This window comes from Elephas maximus, chromosome 4 (genome assembly GCF_024166365.1).
Source record: "Elephas maximus indicus isolate mEleMax1 chromosome 4, mEleMax1 primary haplotype, whole genome shotgun sequence".
NCBI classification, from domain to species: domain Eukaryota; kingdom Metazoa; phylum Chordata; class Mammalia; order Proboscidea; family Elephantidae; genus Elephas; species Elephas maximus.
The window spans coordinates 41520836-41547986 of NC_064822.1; the positions used below are offsets into that span (position 1 = coordinate 41520836).

Below are 27151 nucleotides of genomic sequence, written 5' to 3' on the forward strand. Positions count from 1 at the left end.
ATTAGTAAAGATCTAATAAAAAGATCAAAAGCAAATATCAAGATGAAATAGATGCAAATCCCAGGACTATGTCTCATTGATACAAAAGTTTTCAGGAGGAGCAATAGAACAGAAAACAGTAGCTGGTACCTTTAGAATTCTAATATGCAGATAGGAAAAGCCCTCCAGATAACCAGTGTGCAAACCTCGGGGGACATTTAACATTTTAAGAAATCAAGATTCAAATACATTTTTCATTTTCCTCTTCAGTGAGTATCTCCTGAATACACTGAGTCAAAGGAGATTAATGCTAAAATTTTTTTGAAAATGACGTGCGTTTGTGTTCTAGGGTCAGATGTTTTCCTTCTATTCTTTCTCATTAAGTATTTTTAATGTAAGATAATTTTTAACTTCTCTGAATATCGTGGAAACAGATGAGGGCCAAGGCAAGCTTAATTTGTGTATCTGATTTTGTTAACTCATATTTTATTCTCTTTCTCTCTTATTGGTTCAAAAATGGCAAGCCATATGCCTCTCCCTGTCCTTGAGTCAAAACAGCTCTGGGTATGAAATGATTATGCAGAGTTTATTCTAAAATCAAAAGCTGAATATGACCTCCTACAGTTTTTGTTTAGTCAAAAACAACTTACCGAATCGCATTTCTGATTAGGAATTTGAAAATGCAAAATGCCAACATCCTGTGTTGGGATCGTAATTTCCAATTTGCATTGGAAACATTTATATCTATGACACTAAAATATCATTTCTGCTCAGCTTGAGAATATCCTCACCTTTCTCATCTTGGGCCCCTGCTGCTTTTGTCATTGTCACCCCATCTCCTCGTCTCCAAGCTTTCCCCACTTCCCTTTCACTACTCAGCTCACAGCAACAGGCTCTCTTAACCCCTCTGCAACATTTGATACAATTGACCAAACCCCTGGCTTCCCAAAGCATATTTCCTCCTGGCTCTCTTCCTACCTTTTGGCCTGCACGTTTTTAACCTTTTCATGGGCTTCTCTTCTGCCCATCCTTATATGGTCCTGTACCTCAGGATTCCACCCTCACCCCTTCCTCTTCTCTCCCATCGATTTTTCTCTCTCTGGGAAATTTCTTGTATGACCGTAGTTCCAGCCATTCCTGGGTCCCTCTTGCTATCCTACCGGCATCAGTACCATGGAGTCAGCTCTGGCTCATGGCAATCCCATGCATGTCAGAGTAGAATTGTGATCCATAGGGTTTTCAATAACTAATTTTTCATGAGTAAATCACCATGCCCTGGTGGTGTGATGGTTAAGAGCTATAGCTGCTAACCAAAAGGTCAGCAGTTCGAATCCACCAGGTGCTCCTTAGAATCCCCATGGGACAGTTCTACTCTGTCCTTCAGGGTCCCTGTGAGTTGGAATCGACTCAGCAGCAATTGGATTGGTTTTTTGGTTTAAACCATCAGGACTTTCTTCCAACAAGCCTCTAGGTGTACTTGAACCTCTAACCTTTTGATTGGCAGCCAAATGTGTTAGCCATGTGCACCACCCAGGGACTTCCGTTCTATTCTAGTCCTCCCTTACTGTATCCTAGACTTGAAGGCCCACTGTATGTGTTCATCTGGATGCCGCACAGCCACCCCAGTCCCAACATGCCTATAACTCTCTGTTTCCACAGCTCCCAAACTGTGCTGCCTCTCTAGAATTCCCAACCTCAATGATACCATCCACCCAGTTCCCCAAATCAGAGAGCTTCCTCTACCCCTCCTTGTTTCTCATTCCAGTTTCTAATTAGTCACCATGTATCTATTCTACTTGCTAAGTTTCTCTAAAATTCATCTTCTCTCAATTCCCCCTGCCTCTCTTCAAGTCCCCATCATTACTCACTTGGACTCTTGCAATAGACCCGCATCATCCTCCTTGCCTCCTACCCTTCTCTCTCCTTTCTTTCTTCAAATGCTACTCATTCCTCTAAAATACAAACCTGACCATACCTCTTGCTTAAAAAGCTCCCAGTGCCTATACAGTAATGTCTCAACTCCTTAGCACAAATAGGAAGATTCTTCACTACCTAGACTTTCTCATTTCTATCTTATTCTCATGTGTCCACTAGATACCTTCTACCCCATGTACCCTGCTATCCGCTTTCCTGAACATGCCCTGATCTTGTACAAAAGAACCATGTCTCAGTCATCCCACCCTGTTAGTAACTATCACCCTTTAAGATTCATTCTAAGCACCATGTCTTAGTTATCTAGTGCTGTTATAATAAAAATACCACTGGTGGATGGCTTTAACAAACAGAAATTTATTTCTTACAGCTTAGGAGGCTAGAAGTATGAATTCAGGGCACCAGCTCTAGGAGCAGGCTTTTTCTGTCAGCTTTTAAGGAAGGTCTTTGTTTCATTTCAACATCTGTGGGGCCAGTGTTCCTTGGAGATGTCCGTATGTCTTGGCACCAGTCATCCTCTGGGTTTAGGAGGTTCTCAGCACAGGGACCTGGGCCCAAAGGACATTCTCCACTCATGACTCTTCTTTCTTGGCAGTAGTGAGGTCCCTTCTCTCTCTGCTCGCTTCTCTCTCCTTTTATCTTTTATAAGATAAAAGCTGTGACTTGAGTAAGGGTGTGACTTGCGTCACACCTTCTTGTTAGGCTGTGACTCAAGATACACCCCACACTGATCCTGCCTCATTAACATTTTGTGGTGTGATAGATGACTTTCGTGTGGCCTTTCTAGCCATGGTCTTATAGCTCCCACCCAAGTGATTGGACGGGACTGTGTGATAGGATAATTGTGGCACATTAAAGGGATCAGTCAGTTTTGCCATCTTGCTGGGTTTGAAATGAACCACCCCAGAGGCAGGAAGAGAAGATATCACTATGACCAAGGAAGAACAGCCAGGAGCCAGCATGTCTTTTGGACCGGGGATCCCCGCACTGAGAGGCTCCTGGACTCAGGAGACAGAGAGTGAGCTGTAACCCTGAAGACAGTGAGAAGAAGTGGCAGGAGAGACCTAGCACCAGAGACCCAGCAGCAGGAGACAGCACAGTGGGCTTCCCAGCCCATGTAGAGAGAAAGCTGAGTGCCTTTGTGTAGAGGCCTAGGGCCAAGGAGAGGCATGCCTATGAGCGCAGCTGGGAAGAGGCTGTCCTGATGGAAGAGCTGTATCCTTGAGTGTTCCTGAGCCTGAATTGTAACCTGTTACTTCCCTAATAAACCCTATAATTGTGAGTGTGGTCTGTGAATTCTGTGTGGCTATTACAATGACTTATCAAACCCAGTAGAGAGTGCTATGGGAGGGACAGTTGGTGTCAGAATTGGTAAAGATGGCAGACAGAGGAGGCTTTTCTGGCCTCCGCCTCGTAGGAGTCAGCCTTGCACTGTTGATCTTAATTCTCCTTACCAATTGTGAAGTTAGAGGAGGCCAGACACTGCCCCCACGCCGTTTTTACACATAAATGTTAGGATTTACAACATCACAAAATAGAGTATAATTACATCAGATCACAAAATGGAGGACAACCACACACTACTGGGAATCACGGCCTAGCCAAGTTGACACATATTTTGGAGGGACACGGTTCAATCCATGACACACCACCTTCTCCAGAATCATCCAACAAAACTAGCTAACTGGGGCCATTGTCTCCAGGGAGTTTACCAAAACAGCCTACTTCTGAGTCACCTCTTTTGCTTCCAGAGAGTGGGATTAGTGGTGCACAGTGTGTCGATAATGGAGTATAGGTAAACAGAAAGTCCTCACAAGTAACACAAACTGCAGAGCTTTGAGAATTCTTGCTCATGCTATAGGCACAAAATCCCAAATATCACAGGACCTAAATCTAGTACAAGAACAACCCCCAACCACCTGTATTTGGAAGCATTAAATAAAAACCTGACCTTACTAGAATTTATCCAGTATGCATTGTTGTTGTTAGGTGCTGTCAAGTCAGTTCCGACTCAAAGCGACTGTTATGGATTGAACTAAAATCAAAAAACCCCAAAAAATGTGTGTCAACTTGTGTAGGCCATGATTCCTAGTATTGTGTAATTGACCACCATTTTGTCATCTGATGTGATTTTCCTATGTGCTGTAAATCCTACCTCTATGATGTTGATGAGGCAGGATTACAGGCAGTTATGTTAATGAGGCAGGATTCAGCCTACAAGATGAGGTTGTATTTTGAGTCAATCTCTTTTGAGGTAAAAAAGAGAGAAGCAAGCAGAGAGGCAGGGGGACCTCATACCACCAAGCAAGAAGAGGCAGGAGCATGCTATTCCTTTGGACCCGGGGTCCCTGAACTGAAACGCTCCTAGTCCAGAGGAAGATTGATGACAAGGACCTTTGCCCATAGCTGACAGAGAGAAAGCCTTCCCTTAGAGCTGGCACCCTGAATTCAGACTTCTAGCTTCTTAGACTGTGATAGAATACATTTCTGTTTGTTAAAGCCATCCTCTTTTGGTAATTCTGTTATAGCAGCACTAGATGACTAAGACAGTGACCCTATATACAATAGAACAAAACAGTGCCCGGTCCTGTGCTATCCTCACAGTTGTTGTTACGCTTGAGCCCATTATAATACACATGACTATTAGCTTTGTTCTTACAGAATCCTGAGGTGCTTCTCAAAGACAGATATTATGGTCAAATTTTCCTCAGGTTATTCTGTGGTTTTTCATTTCATAAAAGTAAAATGTCTCAGTCCATTACTTTACATAATGTCCAATAAACTGATTTTTATTGAGCACTTATAATATGCCAGTGCTCAGAGCTTGAGACAAAAATAAATGTTAAGAGTGATAGAAAATTAAAGGCAGCTGTACTGAAAACTGCTTTGGGCTTTCCAAACTCAGAGTTGCCTCTAAAAAAAAAATTTTGGTACCATTTGTGAAGTTGAAATGTAAGAGCATTATTTTAATGATGGCCGTAGAAAGTTTGAGGTAAATCTCTCACATCCAGCTGGCCCCATTTTAGATTTTCTCAGTCTAATAGGAGCCTAAGTAGGACTTCTGAATTCCAGCAGTTCATTCTTGTTCTGTAGGGCTGTTAGTAAGCAATGGGAGTAAATTGCAGAGCACCGGGCCAGATTGTCCTCTGTATCTAGACAAGTCTATGAAGAGCTTAGGAATATAAACAGCCTATATACCCCATGCATAAGCCTTGGGCCATGGTTCAGTGTTCTCAGCGCACATTTGTAGACAATAATGATAAAAATAAATCTCATCTATATTTCCCTGCATAGGCAAGATGTTTTCTAGTATACAGCAGCCTAAGCTGTTAAGGAAACATGTTGCAAGACTTTTCATTATCTCAAAGGGCACTGCCTTTGTCATCCCAAAAATGAATCTTTAAAGAGAAATGCTATGCATGCTTATAATATAATGATCCGATATCACACATGTGTAAAACATGTAATGTGTGGCTTAGACATTTAGGTTAAGTTTTAAAACTGACAAGTGAATGTCTATTTTCTGTATAAGTTCCAATATTATAACCAGCTACCTCATTGTAATACAATTGCTTCACTCTGATGAGGTATGACATAGCCTTTGGTTCATTTATGTTAAGACATCCTGAATATGCACCCCTGGTTATGGACCTCTGATATACGTGACCCTGATGTCATATGAGTCAGGCACCACCCTGACAGATCCTTATCAGGTAAGACCAAAGAAACTAAATCACGTGAAAACCCCAGGCTTTTGCTCCTTTACCTCTTTAAAGTGTTGAAAAGCATGTTAAGCACTTAGGCAGGCAGGCTAAGGTGCACCTGACTCAAGCCATGGTATTCAATTGCCTCAGATCATATGCATGTGAAATCTGGACAACACATAAGGAAGACCAAAGAAGAATTCACGTCTTTGAATTATGGTGTGGTGAAGAATACTGAATATTCCATGGACTGCCAGGAGAGCAAACAAATCTGTCTTGGAAGAAGTACAGCCAGAAAGCTTCTTAGAAGCAAGGATGGCTAGACTTCGTCTCACGTATTTTAGACATGTTACCAGGCTCTCCTTGGAGATGGACATCATGCTTGGTAGAGAGTCAGCAAAAAATAGGAAGATCCTCAACAAGATACATTGACACAGTGGCTGTAACAACGGGCTCAAGTATACCAACAATTGTAAGGATCGCGCGGGACTGAGCAGTGTTTTATTCTATTGTACACAGGGTGGCTATGAGGTGGAACCGACTCTACCTAACAACAAAATAAACTCACTCCTTTTCCAAAAGCAAGTCAGAGGCAACTGTCTGTATGTTGGCCTGTCTCTTGAGCTCCCCAAAGTGCCAGTGCTGCCAGAGGCTCTGCCCAAAACAGCCTTGCCTCACCACTGCCAACCGTGAACCCTAGCACCAAGGGACCTCCATCAAGGACACACCACTGGTTATGTTTGCATCCTGAGACCTCTAGTTAAACATAAAAGCCTGAAGTCTAAAAGATTTGGACTCTAACCATTGGACTAACACTGTAATTGTTTACCCTGATTCTTCTATCATACTTTAATGTCTTGTGGTCTGACCTGTGTGCCTTGCCATGACTGCCTTACAGTAAATTAAATGAGTTTATATATTAAAAAAAAAAATGGATAAAGCATGTTGTTGTTGTTAAGTGCCATCAAATCCATTCCAACTCATAGCGACCCTGTATGATAAAGTAGAACTGCCCTATGGGGTTTCCTAGGCTATAATCTTTATAAGAGCAGGTCTCCAGGTCTTTTCTCCAGTGGAGCCACTAGTAGGTTTGAACTGCCAATCTTTCAGTTAGTAGTCGAGCTCTTAACCACTGGGCCACTAAAGCTCCTGAGTAAAGCATAGCCCACAAGAAAAGTTCAAATTAGTGTGGGAGTACATTTAGAGTAGTACCATTCCTGTACATGGGTACAAGAAAACAGATTGTGAGGAGTCCATTTATTTCCACGTTGGGATCCAATGAGAAAATGAAACTTAATAGGTAAAATGTCATCAAAATGAATACTTTCTAGGAGCATAAATTTCATATACGGTTGTCCCTCAGTATCTGTTGAGGGAAAGGGTCCAGAACGACCCACACCCCCCACTACGAATACCAAAATGCTCAGATGCTCAAGTCCCTTATATAAAATGGCACAGTATTTGAGTATAACCTATGCACATGCTCCCATATGCTTTAAATCATCTCTGTTGTTGTTGTTAGGTGCTGTCGAGTCGGCTCCAACTCATAGCGACCCTATGCACAACAGAACGAAACGCTGCCTGGTCGTGCACCATCCTTACAATCGTTGTTATGCTTGAGCTCATTGTTGCAGCCACTGTGTCAATCCAACTCGTTGAGGGCCTTCCTCTTTTCTGCTGACCCTGTACTCTGCCAAGCATGATGTCCTTCTGCAGGGACTTATCCTTCTTGACAACATGTCCAAAGTATGTAAGACGCAGTCTCGCCATCCTTGCCTCTAAGGAGCCTTCTGGCCGCACTTCCTCCAAGACAGATTTGTTCGTTCTTTTGGCAGTCCATATTCAACATTCAATATTCTTCGCCAACACCACAGTTCAAAGGCGTCAGTTCTTCTTCAGTCTTGCTTATTCATTGTCCAGCTTTCACAGGCGTATGATGTGATTGAAAATACCATGGCTTGGGTCAGGCGCACCTTAGTCTTCAGGGTGACATCTTTGCTCTTCAACACTTTGAAGAGGTCCTTTGCAGCAGATTTACCCAATGCAATAAGTCTTCTGATTGCTTGACTGCTGCTTCCATGGCTGTTGATTGTGGATCCAAGTAAAATGAAATCCTTGACAACTTTAATCTTTTCTCCGTTTATCACGATATTGCTCATTGGTCCAGCTGTGAGGATTTTTGTTTTCTTTATGTTGAGATGTAATCCATACTGAAGGCTGTGGTCTTTGATCTTCATTAGTAAGTGCTTCAAGTCCTCTTCACTTTCAGTAAGCAAGGTTGTGTCATCTGCATAACGCAGGTTGTTAATGAGCCTTCCTCCAATCCTGATGCCCTGTTCTTCTTCATATAGTCCAGCTTCTTGTATTATTTGTTCAGCATACAGATTAAATAGGTATGGTGAAAGAATACAGCCCTGACGCACACCTTTCCTGACTTTAAACCACTCAATATCCCCTTGTTCTGTCCGAACAACTGCCTCTTGGTCCATGTAAAGGTTCCTCATGAACACAATTTAGTGTTCTGGAATTCCCATTCTTCACAATGTTATCCATAGTTCATGATCCACACAGTCGAATGCCTTTGCATAGTCAGTAAAACACAGGTAAACATCCTTCTGGTTTTCTCTGCTTTCAGCCAGGATCCATCTGACATCAGCAATGATATCCCTGGTTCCACGTCCTCTTCTGAAACCAGCCTGAATTTCTGGCAGTTCCCTGTCAATATACTGCTGCAGCCATTTTTGAATGATCATTAGCAAAATTTTGCTTGCATGTGATATTAATAATATTGTTCTATAATATCCACATTCGGTAGGACCACCTTTCTTGGGAATAGGCATAAATATGGATCTGTTCCAGTCAGTTGGCCAGGAAGCTGTCTTCCATATTTCTTGGCACAGACAAGTGAGCACCTCCAGCGCTGCATCTGTTTGTTGAAACATCTCAACTGATATTCCATCAATTCCTGGAGCCTTGTTTTTCACCAGTGCCTTCAGAGCAGCTTGGACATCTTCGGTCAGTACCATCGGTTCCTGATCATATGCCACCTCTTGAAATGGTTGAATATCGACTAATTCTTTTTGGTATAATGACTTTGTATATTCCTTCCATCCTCTTTTGATGCTTCCTGCATCATTTAATATTTTCCCCATGGAATCCTTCACTATTGCAACTCGAGGCTTGAATTTTTCCTTCAGTTCTTTCAGCTTGAGAAACACTGAACGTGTTCTTCCCTTTTGGTTTTCTATCTCCGGCTCTTTGCACATGTCATTATAATACTTTACTTTGTCTTCTCGAGAGGCCCTTTGAAATCTTCTGTTCAGTTCTTTTACTTCATCAATTCTTTTGCTTTAGCTGCTCGATGCTCAAGAGCAAGTTTCAGAGTCTCCTCTGACATCCATCTTGGTCTTTTCTTTCTTTCCTGTCTTTTCAGTGACCTCTTGCTTTCTTCATGGACGATGTCCTTGATGTCATTCCACAACTCATCTGGTCTTCGGTCATTAGTGTTCAGTCTGTAAAATCTATTCTTGACATGGTCTCTAAATTCAGGTGAGATATACTCAAGGCCATATTTTGGCTCTTGTGGACTTGCTCTGATTTTCTTCAGTTTCAGCTTGAACTTGCATATGAGCAATTGATGGTCCGTTCCACAGTCAGCCCCTGGCCTTGTTCTCACTGATGATACTGAGCTTTTCCATTGTCTCTTTCCACAGATGTAGTCAATTTGATTTCTGTGTGTTCCATCTAGCAAGGTCCATGTGTATAGTCGCCATTTATGTTGGTGAAAGAAGGTATTTGCAATGAAGAAGTCGTAGGTTTTGCAAAATTCTATCATTCGATCTCCGGTATGTTTCTATCACCAAGGCCATATTTTCCAACTACTCATCCTTCTTCTTTGTTTCCAACTTCTGCATTCCAATCGCCAGTAATTATCAATGCATCTTGATTGCATGTTCGATCAATTTCAGACTGCAGCAGCCGATAAAAATCTTCTATTTCTTCATCTTTGGCCCTAGTGGTTGGTACATAAATTTGAATAATAGTCATATTAACTGGTCTTCCTTGTAGGTGTATGGATATTATCCTATGACTGACAGCGTTGTACTTCAGGATAGATCTTGGAACGTTCTTTTTGATGATGAATGCAACACCATTCCTCTTCAAGTTGTCATTCCCAGCTTAGTAGACTATACGATTGTCCGATTCAAAATGGCTAATGCCAGTCCATTTCAGCTCACTAATGCCTAGGATTATGCATTCCCTTTCATTTTCAATGATTTCCAATTTACCTAGATTCATACTTCGTACATTCCGGGTTCTGATTACTAGTGGATGTTTGCAGCTGTTTCTTCTCATTTTGAGTCATGCCACTTCAGCAAATGAAGGTCCCAAAAGCTTTACTCTATCCACATCATTAAGGTCGACTCTACTTTGAGGAGGCAGTTCTTCCCCAGTCATCTTTTGAGTGCCTTCCAACCTGGGGGGTCATCTTCCAGCACTATATCAGACAATGTTCCACTGCTATTCATAAGGCTTTCACTGGCTAATGCTTTTCAGATGTAGACTGCCAGGTCCTTCTTCCTAGTCTTAGTCTGGAAGCTCCGCTGAAACCTGTCCACCATGGGTGACTCTGCTAGTATCTGAATACCGGTGGCATAGCTTCCAGCATCACAGCATCACAGCAACACACAAGCCCCCACAGTACAACAAACTGACAGACATGTGGGAAGAAAGAGAGAGAGAAATCATCTCTAGATTATTTATAATACCTAATACAATGTAAATGCTATGTAAATAGTTGTTACACTATACTGTTTAGGGAATAATGACAAGGAAGAAAAAGTCTTTTTTTTTCCCCTAGTATTTTCCATTCGTGGTTGGTTGAATTCGCGGATGTAGAACCTGGGGACACAAAGGCCGGACTGTATTAAAGGTTACCCATTATAACCTGGGGAATCCTGGGAATTGGGTAAAATATAGCCTAGTGAATCCAACTTGCAGAAAGGCCTGCTTTGCAACAAGGAAGTAATACAGACAGAGAGAAGAATTTTATGGAGCAAATGCTTATCCCCTGGTCGGTAACATTGAGTCTTTGAGATAACAGACTCACAGGGCTTTCTCTGCAGCCCTTTCCAGACTTGCTCAGTCCAGGGTCAGTTGTTGAGAATGTGTCTAAGAAATGTCTTCCTGAGTCCGAAAAAAATGGAAGAGAGCAATTCAATGGCTGCCTACAGGAAGATTGCTTTAAAGTCCTTAGACAGTCTAAGAGCTTAAATCCTATGTTGTATTTTATGTTCCATTTTATCTCTATATTACCACAAAAGTTCCTCCATCATTACTACTGAACCCTGGTTTTTCTTAGTTCTTTCTAAATATATTTGTGGTTTTTTGTTTTGTTTTGTTTTGTTTTCTAAGGTAAGAATTATGCTTTTAGTTGTATGTAAGGAACAAAAAAAATAGAAGATTTTGTAACAATGGGCATATCTAGTCATTTTTTTTTTTAATCCACTAAAATTCTTTGAAAGAATTTCACCATTGCCATCCTGAACCTTCCTAGCTCTACAGTGGCTGTTTCCAGAAAAGTGCTCTTTATATTTAACCCTAATCATAATTGTGTCTTAGAAGCTTTAGTAACACATATGACATAAGTGATCTATTACTGTAACAGCTTGTTTGGAGGTTCTAGCTGTTGCTGTGCCCTCACTTGAATAACTCCTTCTCTAGCTGAAAAAAAGGGAAGTTCATGGAGCCCCGAGAATGGGTGGAAAGTTTAGGACACTTAGCCCAGCAGTTTAGTCAGATTGTTCCTGGTAATCAGTGGGATAATTGGCATCATAGCCAGATGGCACTTATATTCAAATTTTCTAAACAAAATTTATATCCTTCCTTTATGAAAAAAGGATATAAACATTTTTCCATCAGTATTTAAGCAGACGACTGTTTGTCTCCATTTTAACAATGCTTCACATTTGTTCTTTATTAAAATTTTTAACTTAATGATTAGGAAATGACTTCTGAGGAAATAAAACATAAGTAAACTTACTTCCATGTTGGCACTCTACCAGAGTTTAAAGATGCTGATTTACTGCTCTTGCTTTTACAGAATTGTACAAATATTGAGTGCTTACAAATCTCCTGTGTGGTGGGACGATTGGAAGGAGGAGAAAGCGCAGTCCTGAAAATCAGATCACGGTTATGGGCCCAAACATTCCTCCAGGTAATAAACACACAAACACGTACACACCGTTCACGTGGAACCTCTTCTCAAAAGCTCAGCAGAAGAGTGTTTTTCTTTAAGAAAAAATTTTTCATGGAAGTTTCTGTGGAAGAGTTTCACTAAGATCAGCTGGTCAACTTTCCCATTAGCTGATGACAGTTAAAATATTCTGAGAACCTGAGACCTTCAGACAGTAACTTATTCAAACAACTCTCTTCAGTTCACCACTTTATATCAGTCCTTGGTATAGTTGTTGGGTGCCATCAAGTCCATTCCAACTCATAGCAACCCCATGTGACAGAGTAGAACTGCCCCAGAGGGTTTTCTATGCTGTAATCTTTACAGAAGTAGATCATGAGGTCTTTCTTCTGCAGAGCAACTGGGTGGGCTCAAACCACCAACCTTTTAGCAACCAAGTACTTAACCATTGCACCATTTCCTCGGGGGTATAGTAGGTCTTCAGGAAATATTAGTTAATGAAAGGATGAATGCAAGCATAAGGAGTACAAGAACACAATTCCAGCTATATGCACAGAAAAATAAAAATAGAAATCCATTGAGAAGGGAAAAGGGGTATTATCCTAGAAAATTATTCTTGTAAGATGGTCCAACCAGGCTTCCAAGAAGGACAGCCTGCCAGTAAGTTCTAGGTACGTGTGATGTATAGATTGCTCACTGTTCAGGCTTATCTGTGCTCGACGTCACTTCACTGCCATGGACAAGTCCAGTAATGTGTACATTTTAAAAGTTTAAATGTCTCCTGATGTTAAGAAAATGAAAATTTCCCTTTTCAAAGAACTGCTTATTTAAATGATACTATTGTGTTTTGACCTTATTAAGGATTTTTTTTTAGTTAGTTAGAAAAATAAATTAAAACTCATACCAAGCCTGTGCATTCTTGCTCATATTTTACTACCAAAAAAAAAAATTGTTTGGTTCATTTTGCCATACCAAATTAAATGGTTAAATCCTTTTGAAATTAGTTAATAAATGTAGAAGTATATAGCTCTAGATTTTCATGTTTTCCATGACTTAAAATACTCTTACTATCTCACCAATTTCATTTAATTTTATTTCTACAATTAAAAAGATGAAAATTAAAGTTATTTTTTGAAGAATTGTTGAGAAGTTTTTTTTTTTTTTTCCATCTCAGGCAGAGTTTCTCATCCTCAGCACTACTGATGTTTTGAGCCCGACAATTCTTTGTGAGGGGCTGTCCTGTGCACTGTAAGATGTTTAGCGACGTTCCTGGCCTCTGCCTACTAGACCTAGTCATGATAACCTCCCTCCCAGTTGTGGCCATCAAAAATGTCTCCAGGCATTGCCAAATGTCCCCTAGAGGGCAAAATTGCAACTTGTTGAGGACCACTCACGTAAGGATAGGTTCAGCACCCTTTTTCCTTGATACTTTTTTTTTTAAGTCAAAGTATTATTTATTCTTTCACTCAGGAAATATTTATGGAGCACCTACTATGCCGGGAGGGAGCTAGGGATGCTTCTTTAGATAGGCTGGTCAGAAAAGAGGCTTCTAAGGAAGTTATATGGAGCTGAGACCTGAGCCCACAAGAAGCCCTACAGGCAGAGTTCCAGCAGAGCAAAGGAGGCCAACAGTTTTGGCACTTTCAAGGAATAGAAGAAAATCAGTGTGTTTTTATTGCCGTAGATAATGCAAAGAAATGTCAGGAAGTAATATACCATGAAATGGAGCTTAGATTTTATTCAAGTATGATGGAAAGCCATGAAGGAAATTAATCTAGGAAGTGATGTGATGATGATTCTGTTTTAGGAAAAACAAGAGTAAGAATGAGTAAATAAATTAAGGCATAGTCTAACACTAGAATATTACACAGCAGTCAAAATGAGTGGATTATTCACACATTAATATGGATGAATCTCAGGGACATAATGTTGAATTAAAAGGTGACTCAAGTTTGATTCCATTTATATAAGTAGGCAAAACTAAACAATATATTGATAAAACTTGACAAAAGAAAGGTAAAAAAAGCAAAAGATTCGGGAAGGTAGTAACCCCTCAGAGCAAAAGCCATTCAGGGAGATGTATAGAAAACATTTAAGTGTGCTAGTAATGTTTTGGGGCCCTAGTGGCACAGTGGCTAGGTGTTTGGCTACTAACCAAAAGGTTGGCAGTTCAAATTCCCCAGCAGCTCCTTGGAAACCCTATGGGACAGTAAAGTCAGAGATGCATATACAGATGTTCATCTTGGTTTTTTTCCCTATCGCCATGTGATATAAATGATAATTTATGCTTACTCAATATTCAATAAAACCACTTTTATTTATTTATATTTTTATTGTGCTTTAAGTTTCAATTCAAGTCAGTCTCTCATGCAAAATTCATATACACCTTGCTACGTACCCGTAATCACTCTCTGCCTAATGAGACAGCACACTCCTTCTCTCCACCCTGTATTCCCATACCCATTCAGCCAACTTCTGTCCTCACCTGCTGTCTCACCTCCACTCCAGACAGGAGCTGCCCGCATAGTCTCATGTGTCTACTTGAGCCAAGAAGCTCACTCCTAACCAGTATCATTTTCTATCTTATAGTCCAGTCCAATCCGTGTCTGAAGAATTGGCTTCGGGAATGGTTCCAGTCTTGGGCTAACAGAAGGTCTGGGGACCATGACATCTGGGGTCCTTCTAGTCTCAGTCAGACCATTAAGTCTGGTCTTTTTACGAGAATTTGAGGTCTGCATCCCGCTGCTCTCCTGCTCCATCAGGGATTCTCTGTTGTGTTTCCTGTCAGTGCAGTCATTGGTTATAGCCGGGCACCATCTAGTTCTTCTGGTCTCAGGCTGATGTAGTCTCTGATTTATGTGGCCCTTTCTGTCTGCTGGGCTCATAATTACCTTGCGTCTTTGGTGTTCTTCATTTTCCTTTGCTCTTGGTGGGTTGAGACCAATTGATGCATCTTAGATGGCTACTTGCTAGCGTTTAAGACCTCAGACACCACTCACCAAAGTGGATTGCAGAATGTTTTCTTAATAGATTTTATTATGCCAATTAACCTACATGTTCCCTGAAACTATGGTCCTCAGATCCCCGACCCTGCTACTCTGGCCTTCAAAGCATTCGGTTTATTCAGAAAACTGCTTTTGGTTTAGTCCAGTTGTGCTTACCTCCCCTGTATTGTGTGTTGTCTTTCCCTTCACCTAAAATAGTTCTTGTCTACTATCTAATTAGTGAATACCTCTCTCCCTCCTTCCCTTCCCACCCTCGTAGCCATCAAAGAATATTTTCTTCTGTGTTTAAACTATTTCTTGAGTTCTTATAATAGTGGTCTCATATAATATTTGTCCTTTTGCAACTGACTAATTTCACTCAGCATAATGTCTTCCAGATTCCTCCATGTTATGAAAGGTTTCACAGATTCATCATTGTTCTTTATTGATGCATAGTATTCTACTGTGTGAATATACCATAACTCATTTATCCATTCATCCATTGAGGGGCACCTTGGTTGCTTCCATCTTTTTGCTATTGTAAGCTGTGCTACAGTGAACATGGGTGTGCATATATCTGTTTGTGTAAAGGCTCTTATTTCTCTAGGATATATTCCAAGGTGTCAGGATTGCTGGGTTGTATGCTAGTTCTATTTCTAGCTTTTCAAGGAAGCATCAAATTGATTTCTGAAGCGGTTGTACCATTTTACATTCCCACCAGCAGCATATAAGCATTCCAGTCTCTCCATAACCTCTCCAACATTTATTATTTTGTGTTTTTTGGATTAATGCCAGCCTTGTTGGAGTGCGATGGTATCTCATTGTAGTTTTGACCTGCATTTCTCTAATGGCTAATGATCATGAACATTTCCTCACGTATCTGTTAGCTGTCCTAATGTCTTCTTTGGTGAAGTGCCTGTTCATATCCTTTGCCCATTTTTTAGTTAGGTTATTTGTCTTTTTGCTGTTGAGTTTTTACAGTATCATGTAGATTTTAGAGATCAGATGCTGATCGGAAATGTCATAACTAAAACTTTTTCCCAGTCTGTAAATAATTTTTTTACTCTTTTGATGAAGTCTTTGCATGAGCATAGGTGTTTGATTTTTAGTAGCTCCCAGTTATTTAGTGTCTCTTCTGGTGTTTGTGCATTTTTAGTAATGTAATAAAACGACTTTTAAAAGGGCAATACCGGAAGGAGGGAGACAGTTTGGAAGCTACTTTGGTAGTCCAGAGAGAAACGATGGTGAATTAAACTGAGGTTGAACAGTAGAGCAGGTGAGACAAGGCATGGTTCAGGATTTATCCTAGAGGAAAACTCCATTGTATTTGCTGAATTTGGTGTGAGAGAGTGAAGGGAAGGGAGGCATCAAGCATGCCTCCTAGATTTTTGGCCTACAACTTGTGAGGAAGACTTGGGGAAGCACGGTTTTAGGAGAAGAAGCCAAGAGTTCTGTTTTGGACACTGTATTTGTTATCTATTGTTCCATAGCAAATTTCCCCAAAAATTAGCTGCTGAAAACAATAAACATGTATTATCTCACTGTATGGTTGAGGAATCTGACTGCGGCTTAGCTGGGTGATTCTGTTTCAACATCTCCCATAGGGTTATAGTCGAAATGTCAGTTGTGACATGACCGGGGCTGGAGAACCTGTTTACCAGGTGGCTCAAGCATATGTGTGACAAGTTAGTGCTTGTTGTGGGCAAGAGGGCTCAGCTCCTCCCCATCGGGACCTCTCCATAGGGCTGTATGAGTGTCCTTCTAACATGGCGGCTGGCTGGCTTCCCCCAGAAAAAGTGATCCAAAAGAGAGCAAGGCTTTCATGTCTTTTGCAACTTAGCCTTACAAGTCACATTCTGTCATTCCATGATATCCTATCATTCACACAGATCAGCCCCATCCATATAGGAGGGACCCACACAAGAGCCTGAAAGACCAGGGGGCAAGAACTACTGGGGGCCATCTTAGAGGCTGGCTATCACAGATACGTTAACTGATTCTTTAATGGCATACTTTTCAGTGAAAGTTATCTCAAAGCATAAACTCTAAATCTGGTTTTTCTCTAATCAAATGAACATTAGAAGTAAGTTATATTATTTTAATCAACAGTCTTACATCCCCACTGACAAAGGCCTATTCCATTTGCCACAGTAATATAATAATTTCAGTCTACTGAATATGCTTCTTAAAATACTTCACTAGCCATAGTAATATGGGGGAAGCAATTAATTAGAACTTAAGTGGTTTCTGTTATAACTCTATTTCCTTTCTGTTCACTGCAAGTTTTATTTGTTTGTTTTATTGTTTGCTTTTGTTTTGTTTCGTTTTTTCATCTACTCTCAGTCATATCACTGAGATCTCAGGAAAATTTTTGAGCCAGAACAAAATCAGAGTAGATGGTCCTACAGTTTGGGTAAATATTGGTGAAAGTTTTATGCGAACATATGGGTGAGCAATGTTTTGAATTTCATGTGCCCATATTCATATATATGAAATCTAGCCATTGGCAAAATTATGCACAAAAAACTAAGTGCAGACATTAAACTCAAGTACTAAGAGCACTGGCCCTGATTTAAATCTGTTTTCTCTGCATTCAGTATAAAGCCTGGGTTAGTACCTGGTCAGGTGGCAGGAGCTCCTGGTTCCATTCCTGCTTGGCTGTTATCAAGGTGCTTAACTTTGATGGCACTGTTTCTTCATTTGTGAAATGAAGGGATGGGACTAAAGGCCCCTTTCAACCCTAGAAATCCACTGATTCTATGGGCAGCTCAAATGGAGCCTCTTCTAACAAATTATTTATGATATTCATTCTACTTAGCTTAAGTCAGCAATAACTCTATATACTTTATTAATAGCCTGCTTTCATATTGTGTTGACACTTTGGTTGACTTTGAGCAGACCACGTCTAAATGGTTCTCTAAATTTAAGAAATAGCCATCCAGCCTTTCCAAAGAGGGCTATCTGTTTGCAAATAGCCAGGTTTCTTTTAAGCAATTACCCTATGGCGAGACACCACAATAAATGCTTTCTGTATGAGTTACTCATTTAATTCTTACGGCGATCCTATGGGAGGTGTACTATTATTATCAACTGCATTTATGGGTGAGTAAACTGAGATTAAGTGGTCTGCCCATGGTCACATAGCTATAAGAAGTGACTGGAGCTCTTCTTTTATGTATATTACTATATTACACTAGTGAAATAATGATTGCTGTACTATAAGGAGCCCTGGTGGCATAAACAGTTAAGTGCTCAGCTGCTAACTGAAAGGTTGGTGGTTTGAACCCACATAGAAGCCTCATGGGAGAAAGACCTGGCAATGTGCTTCTGTAAAGATTACAGCCAAGAAAACCCTCTGGAGCAGTTCTACTCTGGAATACCTAGGGTTGCCATGAGTCGGGATCAGTTCAACACCAATGGGTTTGATTTTATACTCTAATTGCTGCCTGCTACAGATTTTTTACCATCATTACTATACTACACTGTCAAACTGCAATCTCTGTGTTATCGATTACTATACCATAATCACTATATAGCCATTTTTAAAAGACCACATAGGCTTTATAACGTCTGCAGAGATACATAAATTGCATACTATGCTATTTCAGATTCCAGTGAAGAAAATGTAATCAGAATTGCACTGCCCAATACAGTAGTAATAGCTACATGGGCTAGTGGAGATAGAGAAGATACTGGACAGTGCAGATAATAGAGGATTTTCATCATTGCAGAAAATTCAGTTGAACACTGCTCTAGAACATAGATTTCCTTCAAAATTCCAGGAATAGATCTTTTAGTTAATTATCATATCTATGAATATTGACCTGGATTGTGTTTTATTACTAGATTTATGAAATTCATTGGATCTCTTCATAAAGTAAGATACAGGCCCCCTTTTGCTCTATTGCAGTGTCATTTCCCACCTCGGCAGGCAAAATGTTGGCATTTATTAGCTCTACGACTTCTTCAAAGACTGAACAACGACAGAAACTATGTCATTTTGACACCTTAAAAAGGTCATCAATTTGAAAAATAGTAATTGGCCTTTTCAAATTATATTCAACTTCTCATAAGTGACATAGAGTTCGCTAGAGTTTCAATTTTCCTAACTACACATTTTTTTTTTTTAATTGAATTGTCAAAAGGATGACTGAACCACTTGCATTTTTGATGATGGTCACTCTTGCTGATGGTTCCTCTGCTTTTTGGCTGTTACTTCTTATCTAAGCGTTGGGAAAGAGAAGACTTAAAATGAATTCCCAAGCCCGCATATATAGCCATGCATTCCTCCTAGTACTTCAAGCATCACATTCTACTGAAATGAGGGAGAAAAACTTTCCAGTGAAGCAGGACTGACACCATTACTGCACTACAGTTAAGGGAAGAATCATTAGTTTTTTGACTACATGCTTGAGTTCTATGCGTAATATTCTATTTCAGCAGTAGGCTAGTAGAGTGAAAATTGCATCCTTATTTTTCTGTTAAAGAAGAACCAGTGTTTCCTGACAAAGTCAGCAGTAATCAAAAGACTTTCCAAACAAGAAATATTTAACATGAGTAGAGTCAGATCCAGGGCATTAGTAGTTCAGTGGTAAAATTCTCACCTTCCATGCAGGAGACCCAGGTTCAATTCCTGGCCAATGCACCTCAAGCGTAGCCACCACCTATCTGTTAGTAGAGGCTTCTGTGTTGCTATGACGCTGAACAGGTTTCAGCAGAGCTTCTAGACTAAGATGGACCAGGAAGAAAGGCCTGGCAGTTTACTTCTGAAAATCGGTGAAAACCATACTGATCACAACAGTCCAGTCCTTTTGTGCATGGGATCACCATGAGCTCAGGGCTGCTAACAACACCACCAGCAACAGAGCGGATCAGAACAGTCTGCAGCAGCAACATTCTGAAGTCCTTCCAAGGCAAAAGGCTACTTCCAGAGATGCAGGTGGCACAAGTCACTTTGTGTTTCCTCAAAGCCATATCCCAATTTTCTATACTTCCACAGTTTGTGCTTATTTCACACTTGGAAGCCAAATGCCAAAGAGGAGTGAATTATTGTGAGCTCTCTCAAAGGATATACTATATATTGGGACTCTTTTAATAGCTTTATCACACAACTCAGAAAGAGGTAAATATTTTCTGCCATCCTAATCCAAGCTAAGGAGCCCTGGTGGTGCAAGGTTTGTGCCCAGCTGCTAACCAAAAGGTTGGCAGTTTGAACCCACCCAACAGCTCAGCAGGAGAAAGACCTGGCAGTCTGCATCTGTATAGATTACAGCCAAGAAAACCCTACAGGGAAGTTCTCCTCTGGCACATGGAGTCACTATGAGTCAGAACTGACTTGACAGCACCCACCAGCAACAACAATCCAGGTTAGAGGTCCCTAGGTGGTGCAAATGGTTTGCACTTAACTGCTAATCAAAAGGTTGGAGGTTCAGACTTACCTGGCGGTACTATGAAAGAAAGACCTGGCAATCTGCTTCCATATAGATTACAACCAAGAAAATCCTATGGAGCAGTTCTACTCTGTAACATGTGGGGTCACCAAGAGTAAGAATTGACTCGACAGCAACCACCAACAACGACAATCCAGGCTTGAAAGTTTACAATTCTTGGTTGACATGACTTGCTGAATTATGTTTGTGCCTGTCCACCTGGTGAACACAATCTGATCAGAAAAAGATTTTATTTAGGTTAATCCTAGATGATTCCCTGTTTCATGATTGTTGCTTGAAACGAAAATGTCCTTTACCGTTTAAAGTTTGACCCATAATTGCTTAGGTTTTGTTGTTTCATAAGGCTTTGTTTCTGGTAAATGGTGGCTGTTTAAACACGGGCTACATAAAGTGGATATGCAGTTAAAAATAATTATTGGGAAGAAATTAAGCAGCCGGAATATGGGCGTGGGAGAGCTCTTAGAGATGCCAGACACACTAGGTATTTAACCAACTAAAAAGCCCCCCTCTCCATATGTTGCCAACTTTGTGACTTTCATTAGTACCACAACCATAAGCAAATCAGTGTGTAGAAGTCCATAATAGTGGCAGCCAGTGGGCTGCAAACTGCAGTTTAAATGATGTAGTAATGACAGAGGACCAGGGCCTTTTCTGAGGATTAATACCAAAGTGAGGCAAGTTGAAGGTCCACAGTATTGCCAAGGGATATTAGCCTTGGCTGGTTTTTCAATCCTAAATCGCCTACAATATGGCAGTGATTGCTATCCCACGAATAGATTGCTGTTTGGAAGAGCAGATTTTTTTTTTTTTTTTTTAAACATAAGGATAATATAGTTGTCGTATAAACAGGCAGCTGAAAGCATTCAACTTTGAACGCTGGACTCAATAACATCACTCTGCCCATAATTGTTTTTCATGAATTAAATACTTAACCGTGCCACGCCCGCGACCTACAGCCACGAAGCTAGTGTATCTTGATGCCGACCCAGCTGATCATAGCCTAATAGTCCACCTTTCCCACTTCTTGGCACTCCAGAGCATTTTGGAAAAAACAAAAAAAAAAGTACATCTTTCTATAGAAAAAGGTGGAAGAGGCCTTATTTTGGGGGAATAAATTTCAAACAAAATCAGATCAGCCTCTGGGTTGCATTGTTTATAGGCTATTTGTCTACCACCTAATGTGTTCAGGCCCCAAGCTGTGTCAGTTTGCATCATTGCATTGGATAGTGATGGGGAGAGCATGTCAGTATCCCCTTATCATCGACTGCAGCCTCATTTTATATCATCAGCTTCTCTTTCAACTCTCCTTCACGTCCTAATCTAGTTGGTGGAAGAGGGGTCCAATTCCATCACTGGAAGAATTAAACCTTCAGCAACTAACGACAGCAGCAACAATCAGGAGTTCCTGGGTGGTGCAAAGGTTAATGGGCTTAGCTGCTAACCAAAAGATTGGAGGTTAGAGTCCACTCAGAGGCACTTTGGAAGAAAGGCCTGTTATTCTACTTCTGAAAGATCAGTCTTGAACACCCAACTCAATGGCAACAAGTTTGATTTCTTGGTATGTAGCATTTGCTGTTTTTTGTGGTGTAAATACTCCCGCCCTGACGAATTTCAAGCTACCAACGTGATGTCACCCAACCCTGAGTTGGGAGGAGATTCCCAGTAATACACCAATGTGGTATTTTTCTTTATAAATAAAATAAAGAAAAAAAAAAACAAATAAAATAGACAGACCTAAATATCATCAAAAGCATCAGTAATAGTAAAATGTAATAAAATAACTAAGAAGTGTTGAGTTTTAAGCATTTATCATCTTTTTAAAATATAATTTACTTAATTTTAACTTCACATAATTATTTTTGAATAGTGGCTCTGTTTAACAGCCGGCACTCAAAATTCCTGAAATTTTAACAATCAGCCTTCAAGAGTCAGTATGAACCGACTACAGCACACTACTAAACCAAACCAAACCTGTTGCCATCAAGTCAGTTCTGACTCATAGCAACCGTATACGGCAGAGTTGAACTGCCTCATAGGGCTTCCAAGGAGTGGCTGGTGAATCTGAACTGCCGACCTTTCCATTATCAGTGGAGCTCTTAACCACTGCACCACCAGGGCTCCACCCCACACCATTAAGTAGATCTAATCCTTGTCTTAAGTTAAATGGAGAGGAGCTGCAGAAGCTTACGTTTTCAAAATTATTTTCCCTGAGTTACTCTTCAATATTTCATCTTTGATTTTAATCAGTAGTTAACATGAGACCCAACTAAACAAAGTGGATTTTTGTTGGAAAGTTCTGCCAAAAACAATGGATGGTGCTAGGTCAGTGATTCTTAACAAGCGTGATTTTGCTCCCCAGGAGACATTTAACAATGACTAGAGACATTTTGGTTGTCACAGCTGGGGGAGGTGCTACTGCCTTCTAGTGGGTGGAGGCCAAGGATGTTGTTACACAGCCTGAAGTACACAGAACTGACCCCCGCAACAAGAAAGTATCCAATCCAAAATGTCAATGGTGCCAAGGTTGAGCAAAAAACCCTATACTAATTCCGCTGTATAAGGCAAATGTGGTCAATTTCTTTATAACTCAGTACCATTCTCTCTCCTAAAAGCTGGCATGTTTCCTTCTATCTGGTAACAAAACGTATACAGTCCATTGTCTTCCCTTTGTTCCAAACGAGCAGTAACTATGTAAGCGCTTGTGCTCTCTATTTTCATGGCTCTGATTTTCTATTTCTATTGTAACCTTAAGGAGCCCTGGTGCCACAATGGTTAAGTGCTCAGTTACTAACGGAAAGGCCAGTGTTTTAAACCCACCAGCTGCTCCATGGGAGAAAGATGCAGCAGTTTGCTTCTGTAAAGATTTACAGCCTTGGAAACCCTATAGGGTAGTTCTGCTCTGTCCTATAGGGTTGCTATGAGTCAGAATCAACTCAAATGTGACAGCTTTGGTTATGGTAACCTTACCGTACACAAGTCTTTTATTAATATGGCAGACTCTCTTTAGAAATAGGAAAAGGGTAAATGGTTGGGTATTTGGATAGATGAATGGATGGATGGACAGATTGATGAAAGGAAAAAAGGAAGGAGGAAATGTTGCTTTTGAAATGGAAAACACTGAAAACAATTGGGTGGATGTTAGCATAACTTTTAAAAAGCTTTATATGGAATACATTTAAGTAAAATGTTTTTACTTTCAGAGAAAAAACAACCCCTATTCTCTGGCATCCCTGGTGTCCTTTGAAGTTAAGAAGATGCCTTATAAAGATCAGCCAGTGAAACTCCCACGAGGAAGCATGGCGGTGAGTATCTTGAAAAAATATATGCACAAATAATTAAATTGAAAAAAAATTTTTTTTTTTTATCACTGTTAAACTCGTGCTAGATGTAAGGGTTTATGCTGACTTGAGACAGGTTTTCATCTTCAGAGCCCTCTTTTCATATTTCACTCTGGAAATTCCCTGGAGGCTTTGATCTGCTTTTTAAACTTTCTGTATAAATTTCTATCCAAAAAATTACAGGATAAGACTAGTGCCATTTTCTAATCAAGCCACTTGTTTCAGAGAAGTCCAGATAGCAATGATCATTATAATGAGATCATACTGAATTCTTTTCATTTTAAAGACAGCGTGATGAGTCAAATGGGGAGGAAAGAAGAATCTCTTCCTCCTTGGCCAATCATTTTTCCTGTCTGTGCAAAGAACTTAATTTTGTCCTGGAAAAAAGAATGCACTATAAGCGTCATTTGAATCAACTTTTTTTTTAATTGAAGCTATTAGATATTATTGTTGTTGTTAATTGCCATTGAGTTCATTCTGACTCAGGACGACTCCATGTGTGCAAAGTAAAACTGCTGCATAGAGTTTTCAAGATTGCGGGACCTCGCAGAAGCAGATCACCAGGCCTATCTTCCAAGGCACCTCTGGGTAGTTTCAAACCAGCAAACTTTCCAGTAGTAATCAAGCGCACTGTCTGCATCACCCAGAGACTCTGTTAATAGATATTACTGACACCCCAATACCTGTTACAGCACAACCTCTGCCATCCTCAGCAACCTGGCAGGACCCTGCAGAGAGAAACAAGGAATGGATGAAAGCGGATCAGCAGGCACAGTTATCCAAACTCTGCCTTTAAAGTTATTTGTGATGGTGATCAGAGATAGGGCTCTGGAAAGCGATTAGAAAGCATTTATCTTTTGGCTATTCTTTTCAACCCTCCACTTGAACTCTTGATCCCAGGTCCTTGTCACACAAAGTATGTTCTGCAGAGGTCAGCAGCATCTGCGTCGCCTGGGAGACTGTAGAAACAGACTCAGGCTACACTCCAGACCTTCTGAGCCAGGATTTTCATGCTGACAAAATTCTCGGGTCATCCATATGCACAGTAACCTTTGAGAAGCACTGCATCCGATGGTATAAAGTTAATACTATTGTAATCTTTATCAGTCTAGGTCTTAAAAATTAATTGTCATTTTTAATCTTTCTTAATCTAAAGAGCCCTGGTGGTGCAATGGTTAAAGTGTTTGGTGCGAACTGAAAGGTAGGTGGTTCGAACCCACCAGCCACTCTGAGGGAGAAATGACCTGGTGATCTGCTCCCATAAAGATTACAACCTAGGAAACCCTGTGGGGCTGTTCTACTTTGTCCTATAGGGTCACTATGAATCAGAATCAAGTCAACAGCACACAACAGCCTAATCTACTTTTAGTAATTTAAATTAAATCAATCCCTTGATTAAGGATTCTCAACCCTGATTATACAGCATAATCATTACTAGTGTGACTTTAAAAACACGTACATGCTAAGGCCCCACCCCAAATATCAGGATTAAGTAGGTCTGGGGTGGGGCCAAGGAGCTCTGGTAATGCAATGGTTAAAAGTACCCAGCTGCTAACCGAAAATAAAGGTCAGAGGTCCGAACCTGCCAGCCACTCCAAGGGAGAAAGATGTGGCAGTCTGCTTCCATACAGATTACAGACTTGGAAACCCTATCAGGCAGTTATGCTCTGTTCCGTAGGGTCGCTATGAGTCAGAATTGACTCAATTGCAATGGGTTTATGGGGTTGGGGCCCTGGCACTGTGCTTTAAAAGTTCTACAAGTAACAATTCTGAAGCGAAGCCAGCGTTGAGTGCCTCTGGCATAGGCAGGTAGCAGAGAGGAAAGTCCAAGGCAGGATCCCAAGGAGAGACAGATTAACTGGGCTTTAGCCTGGCTCCCCCTGGCTCCCACCATGAGACCTTAGGGAAGTCACTTGACTTCCTTGCGGCTGTTAATATACACCTAATGAATTGTCAAGGTGAATAAAATTATTTCTGTAAAGCCTTGACATTGTACCTGAAACGAAGTATGTCTCAATAAATTTCAGCAACCTTCCCAAAATATCTTCCTTTCTGTGGCCAAGTTACATAAGCCAAAATTGGAAATGATAATTAAGATTTGCACGGTCAAAATATTTCAGTAAGCCTTGGTGGCATTTCAAAGCAAGCACTGCTACATCTTTCTTCATTTAGATTGCCTCTCTTTCTCTCACGAGATGTCTACTACAGTTTGGATTTACGTCCAACCTAGAAAGCAGAGGCTTGGCTATTTAATACTTAATGTCCAAAGAGGTTCAAAGCCTTGTAGCTCTAAGGGAGATAAATCTAGGCTCCCCCCCCCCCCTTTTTTTTTTTTTGGTTTTGTTTTCTCTGAGCATGTGTTCCATAACAGAAACACATGTTTTCGTTGATTCCGTCAACAGCATTGCATCTTTCTGTACTGGCCACAGGTGACAGCCTGCTGTTCTCAGCTCATCATAAAAGACCCACCAGATGATCAGATACATGCTTCCCTACCCTCACCGCCCCTTTACTGCATTAGAAAAAAAGAAAGAGGTTTTGTTATCTGATGTAGATGATTTACCACACCAGTTATGTAAAGGTTATTGGAAAAACATTTTGGAATTGGATGCTCTCAAACCACTCAATAGCTGGCTAACTGGAGGTCTTGCCAGTATAAAGTTAACTATACAGTACAGAGAGCCAGTCTGGCTGTGGCTTGATTTGAGAACTGGCAGACCTTTTTTAATAGCAATTTCTTCTCAACGTCTTGCCATTCTTATATTATGAAGAGAGCCCAGCAGAAGAGAGTTACATTAAGGTCTAGAATCAGTTGGAATAGGTAGTTTGAGAATCATCAGCGCTCCAATCCATGCTTTGCAAATTTTCAAAGTCTCTCAATTCCTTCTTTTGTAATAAGACTAAGTAATATTTGCTTGTCTTCGTAGACCTGTGTGTGGGATGATTGGTTTGTTTGTACTCCCTTTTCAACATGGTCATAATTCAACCATTTCTTGAGGCATACATAAGCTTTGAATATTGAAGGAAATAGCCACCCCACCATCTGCAACTTGCACACTATTTGTGTTTATAACAAATGAATTCCTTATGCAACGTGATGCTTGTCATAGTCCAAGGTGAGGGAAAGGTTGCATGATGCAAAGGGATATGACTGAACGTTTAACCAGTACAGCCCAGCAAAAAAAAAAAAAAAAAATTACTCAGTTAATTGAGCACTTTCTTTGCCTCACCAATGAACTTGGCCGTTTGTATGCCCTGGAACTGAAGCTGAATTCCATAATGCACGTCTACAAGGGAATATTATTGTCTGGTTTAACTCCAAAGGTGGTTCTTATAAAATATTTCATGAAAATCCTTGTTTAAAAACTCACCCATAAAGTGTGTATCCATTTGGTTTTGAGTCTCCTCAGCCAAACTTCAGCACCTTAAAATGTAATTCATATATTAAACAATTGTTTAGAGTTCAAACTTACGGTAGGGACTACTTGTCTCATAGTGGCTATTTAAATGTTAGCAAAATGTATGTTCAGCTAGTCCATTTTATGTTATAATTTTGTTGAAAATGGCA

The 27151-nt window shown here is 40.5% G+C and overlaps 1 protein-coding gene across 2 annotated transcripts in view; it reads left to right on the plus strand.

Annotated features, from left to right (window-relative positions):
- Window positions 1–27151, plus strand: part of ITGA8 (integrin subunit alpha 8) — a 227043-nt gene that overhangs the window by 185236 nt on the left and 14656 nt on the right. For both annotated transcript variants that reach the window (XM_049881925.1, XM_049881924.1), the window contains 2 exons: window positions 11719–11832; window positions 23446–23547. In XM_049881925.1, coding sequence (XP_049737882.1) covers window positions 11719–11832; window positions 23446–23547 — 216 coding nt within the window. The remainder of the gene's footprint in view (window positions 1–11718; window positions 11833–23445; window positions 23548–27151) is intronic.